This window comes from Camellia sinensis, chromosome 8, assembly GCF_055761805.1.
Source record: "Camellia sinensis isolate YWXY chromosome 8, ASM5576180v1, whole genome shotgun sequence".
NCBI lineage: Eukaryota > Viridiplantae > Streptophyta > Magnoliopsida > Ericales > Theaceae > Camellia > Camellia sinensis.
Window position 1 is genome coordinate 161575422 of NC_138968.1, and position 4734 is coordinate 161580155.

At 39.1% G+C, this 4734-nt stretch overlaps 1 protein-coding gene across 1 annotated transcript; it reads left to right on the top strand.

Annotated features, from left to right (window-relative positions):
• Window positions 1–2715: 2715 nt before the first annotated feature.
• LOC114286958 (vinorine synthase) lies at window positions 2716–4038 on the top strand. The gene has a single exon (XM_028230182.2). The coding sequence runs from the start codon at window positions 2716–2718 to the stop codon at window positions 4036–4038; it is 1323 nt and encodes a 440-aa protein (XP_028085983.2).
• The last annotated feature ends 696 nt before the right edge of the window (window positions 4039–4734 follow it).

Sequence of the window (4734 nt, forward strand, 5' to 3'; positions counted from 1 at the left end):
TGGCTTCTATCCAGTCCGGGATCGGACTGGACCGTGCTGTTGGGCCCGTGGAGGCCTACCACGGGTCCCTTTTTGATAATCTGAACCGTCAATGTATAGAACTCGTCGAGTACTATATGCCTATATAAAATCACGTTGATCGGATATCGATAGCTATATGATTAAATCAGTTTCGTATTAAAAAAATTGGACGGTGAACAAATTAACGGTTGACAAAAAAACTATTTTGATCACATAGCTATCGATATCCAATCAACGTGATTTTTTACAGGCATATAGTACTCGACGAGTTATACACATTGAACGGTTCAGATTATCAAAACGGGACCGTAGTGGGCCCCCACAGGCCCAACAGCACGGTCCAGTCCGGACCGATCCCGGACTGGACAGAAGCCATACCCAAAGTAAAAAAAGCCAACGAAAGTCATTCTAAACGAGATTTTTAAATCCCAGACTAAAATAGTCAAAAAAACTAAAAAGTCAAAAGCTAATGCACATCTCAAACGAAGGCTGATGATGTAAACTTGGCTTTGCCTGGCTTGGCCCGACCCACTTGGACCCGGGCTAGGGTCAGCCCATGTCGGGCCTCGCAGGCTCCCGCCAAAATTTAGGTTGACCCACGGGCTAGAAAATTAGACTCAAGGGGTATTCGATCCTTGGGCGGACCAAGCTTGGGCAAGATTTGAACAATTTATTTTATTTTTTTCTATTCTTTTCACTAAAATTTTAATTTTTTTTTACAAAAAATGACACAGAACTTTAGGTCGGATTTGAGTGGGCCATGAACTTTAGGTCGGTTTGGTTTACTAACAAAAAATTGATCTAGCGTGAATAATAAGTGCATACTGAATAACAAGTGCATACCATAACTCATGGTATCACAAAACGAAACTTTTAGTGTATTTGTCCTGGGAGTAGAAAATAACCTCTCCATCTCTTATGCCCAAAATCCTGAAATGGATTTGACATTGATATTGAAATGCTGACATGAATTTCACATCGAGGGTTTGCCATGAGTTTTTTTTTAATCATAAAAAAATAAAAGAAGTTAAAAAGTTAATAAAATAAAATGTTACATTTAAATCATAATTATTTTTTTTTTTATAAAAGTCAAAAAAGCCAACGAAACTCATTGTAAACGAGATTTTTAAGTCTCAGACTAAAATAGTCAAAAAACTAAAAAGTCAAAAGCTAACCCACATCTCAAATGAAGGCTGATGGTGTAAACTTGGCTGTGCCCGGCCCGATCCAACCCACTTGGACCCGGGCTCGGGTCGGCCCATGTCGGGCCTCGCAGGCTCCCGCTAAAATTCGGGCTGGCCCACGGGCCAGAAAATTAGACTCAAGGGGTATTCGATCCTTGGGCGGACCAGGCTTGGGCAAGATTTGAACAATTTATTTTATTTTTTACTATTCTTTTCACCAAAAATTTATTTTTTTCCACAAAAAACGACAATGGGCTTCAAGCCGGACTTTGAGTGGGCCATGAGCCCCGAGGGGGTGTGTGGTGGTGGTTTTTTGGTGGTGGTGGTGGTGGTGGTGGTTGTTGTTTACTAACAAAAAATTGATCTAGCGTGAATAATAAGTGCATACTGAATAATAAGTGCATACCATAACTCATGGTATCACAAAACAAAACTTTCAGTGTATTTGTCCTAGGAGTAGAAAATAATTTACTTCCCAAACACCCCCAACTAAGAGCACGACGTTTATTTGTCCCAGGAGTAGAAAATAATTTCTCCATCTCTGATGCCCAAAATCCTGACATGGATTTCACATTGAGGGTTTGCCATGAGTTTTTTTTTTTTAATCACAAAAAAATAAAATAAGTTAAAAAATTAATAAAATAAAATGTTGCATTTAAATCATAATCATTTCATTTTTTCTTTTACAAAAGTAAAAAAAGCCAACGAAACTCATTCTAAACGAGATTTTTAAGTCTCAGACTAAAATAGTCAAAAAACTAAAAAGTCAAAAGCTAACCCACATTTCAAACGAAGGCTGATAGTGTAAACTTGGCTCTGCCCGGCCTGGCCCGACCTACTTGGACCCGGGCTACGGTCGGCCCATGTCGGGCCTTGCCGGCTCCCGCCAAAATTCGATCGGCCCACAGGCCAGAAAATTAGACTCAAGGGGTATTCGATCCTTAGGTGGGCCAGGCTTGGGCAAGATTTAAACAATTTATTTTATTTTTTTCTTTCTTTTCACCAAAAATTTATTTTTTTTCACAAAAAATGACATTGGGCTTTAGGCCGGATTTTGAGTGAGCCATAGGCCGAACTTTAAAATGATGGTCCAAGCCTAGAGTCTCGGGCTGGGCTTGGGCCCGACCCTAACCAAGCTGGGCCCACCCCAGGCCGTGGGTCATATTTACACTAATTTGCTATCACTAGCTTACCCTTGTACATGTCTAATATCACAACAATAATAATTACATAAGAATATTTTGAAAAGTAAGTTAAAAGATAAATTTTTTATTTTTTTTAAACTTTTTTTTTTTTAAAAAAGAAGGTATAAAAATATAAAAACGTAATATGTTTAAAAAAAAATAAAATAAAAAAATAACTTTTAACTAACTTGTCAAATTGGCCATAATAATCACCAACCCTGCAATCAAACCCGCATAAATTTAAAGCCACAGGTTGTCCGGAGAACACATCAATTGGAATCTCGTCCCAGACCAGAGCTACCAAATTGTTCATTAATTTAACAACAATGAAGGTTGAAATCCAGTCCACCAACCTAGTAAAACCATCAATCCCAACTCCACTTCACCTCAAAAACTACAAGCTCTCCTTCATCGACCAGTTAGCTTCTCCAATCCATTTTGGCATCCTCTTATTCTTCCTTTCCAATGGCGAACAAGACACTGATCATAATCCCAAACTGTGCAATCAGTTGGAGAATTCACTCTCCCAAACCTTAACCAGGTTTTACCCGCTGGCGGGTCGATATTCCAAATCTGATTTCTCAGTCGATTGTGGTGACCAAGGGGTTGAAGTGTCCCGAGCACGGGTCGAGGGACATCTCTCGGGGATTGTCCATGGACGACCCGAAACCCGATTGCTAGATACTTTCGTACCCAGCATAATTGATCTGGTTCGGCCAATACTGCGTCCAGTACTGGCTGTCCAGATCAATATGTTCCAATGCGGTGGCATTGCGTTGGGTATTAGGATTTTGCACTCTATGGGTGATGGAGTCTCTATGGTCACATTCCTACAAGAATGGGCTAATACAACCCGTAAACCGCTCAATCAACCAATTTATTACCAGAGTTTCGAGTTGGCTTCTCTCTTCCCAGGAAGAGAGCTAGTAGGGCTCAAACCTGAGCCCTCTAGCAACACCGTGGCGAACAAGAAGCTGGTCACGAAGAGCTTCTTATTTGACGGTGTTACAATCTATGCCCTGAAAGCAGAAGCAACTCAACCACATCTCGGGCGACAACCCTCGAAAGTTCAGGTTTTGACGGGATATATATGGAGGACGCTTATTCGCATCGCTCGAGCGAAACACGGACACCCGAGGCCTTCTCTGCTCTCCTTCGCCATGAGCTTGCGGGGGAGAATTCGCTTTCCGATACCCGAAAAATCTTGCGGGACCCTTGTCGGGCACACGACTGCTCTGTTTATGGCAGAGGAGAGCGAGATGGAGTTGGGGAAATTGGTGAGTTTGCTAAGGAATTCAATAAAGAAAACAGGGGAGGACTTTGCGAAAGCTCGAGATGGCGATGAGACTTATGCTATGTTGATCGACTATTACAATGAGATTGGTGGAGATAGGCCTAGAGAGGTTGATCTCTGTCGTTTCACTAGCTGGTGTGGGTTTGATTGCTATGACATTGATTTTGGTTGGGGAAAGCCCAGTTGGGTTGCTACTGTGTCTAAGTTTGTGGAACTGGTTTTGTTGTTGGATAACAAATGTGGAGATGGAATTGAAACGTGGGTGACATTGAATGAAGAAGACATGATTGAATTCGAACGCCATTATCAAGATCTGTGCAAGCGCTCACCAGTCAAAATCTGCAGTAAATTATAGAGTAATTGTGTTTGTCAATGATCATCACTGGTTTATTCCACTAGTAGACTACTTGGACACTTGTATTTTCAGTTTTATTTTCGAAATCTTGATTGTTGATGATTTTTATGCACCTCAATCTATGCTTTTCTTTTCTGTTTTTTTTCTTTCTATGGCAAATGAATTTTAAGAATTGAAAGATAGGAAGTGAATACAGAGAGGCAGAAAGCTTGTTATACATACCTTTTTAATCTCACATTTAAAATTTTTACAGGTTCTCCATCTATAAGCAAATTATAAAAATTTTATTCTCATATAATTTATAAATTTTTAGTGAAATTCGGACTCTTCAACCGAATTCAAATACATGCAGAAAATCAGTACTTTATGGATCTTGCTGATTACAAGTTACATACCCAACACTGTACTAAACCAGTGATGAGTGAAAGACTCTTACACAACGTTGTTTGGCAAATTAGGTTAGATGTGATTATTAGTGAGAGGATGGTTAGTGAAGAGATTATTAATGTGAAAATTGTTAGTGAAGAAATTAAGTAAAAGTGTATTTATTTTGATGATAGTATGAGAGATGATTAGTCATGAGATTGTTAAATTATTTTATATAAAATAAATAAATAAATTATTTTTATATTAAATTTTTTTTAACAAATATTAAAACAAATATGTGTACTTGGTAAAAAAAATAAAATTATTTAT

Bases quoted from the DNA above. Each gene is read 5' to 3' on its own strand.
- LOC114286958 (XM_028230182.2), top strand. From the start codon at position 2,716: ATGAAGGTTGAAATCCAGTCCACCAACCTAGTAAAACCATCAATCCCA.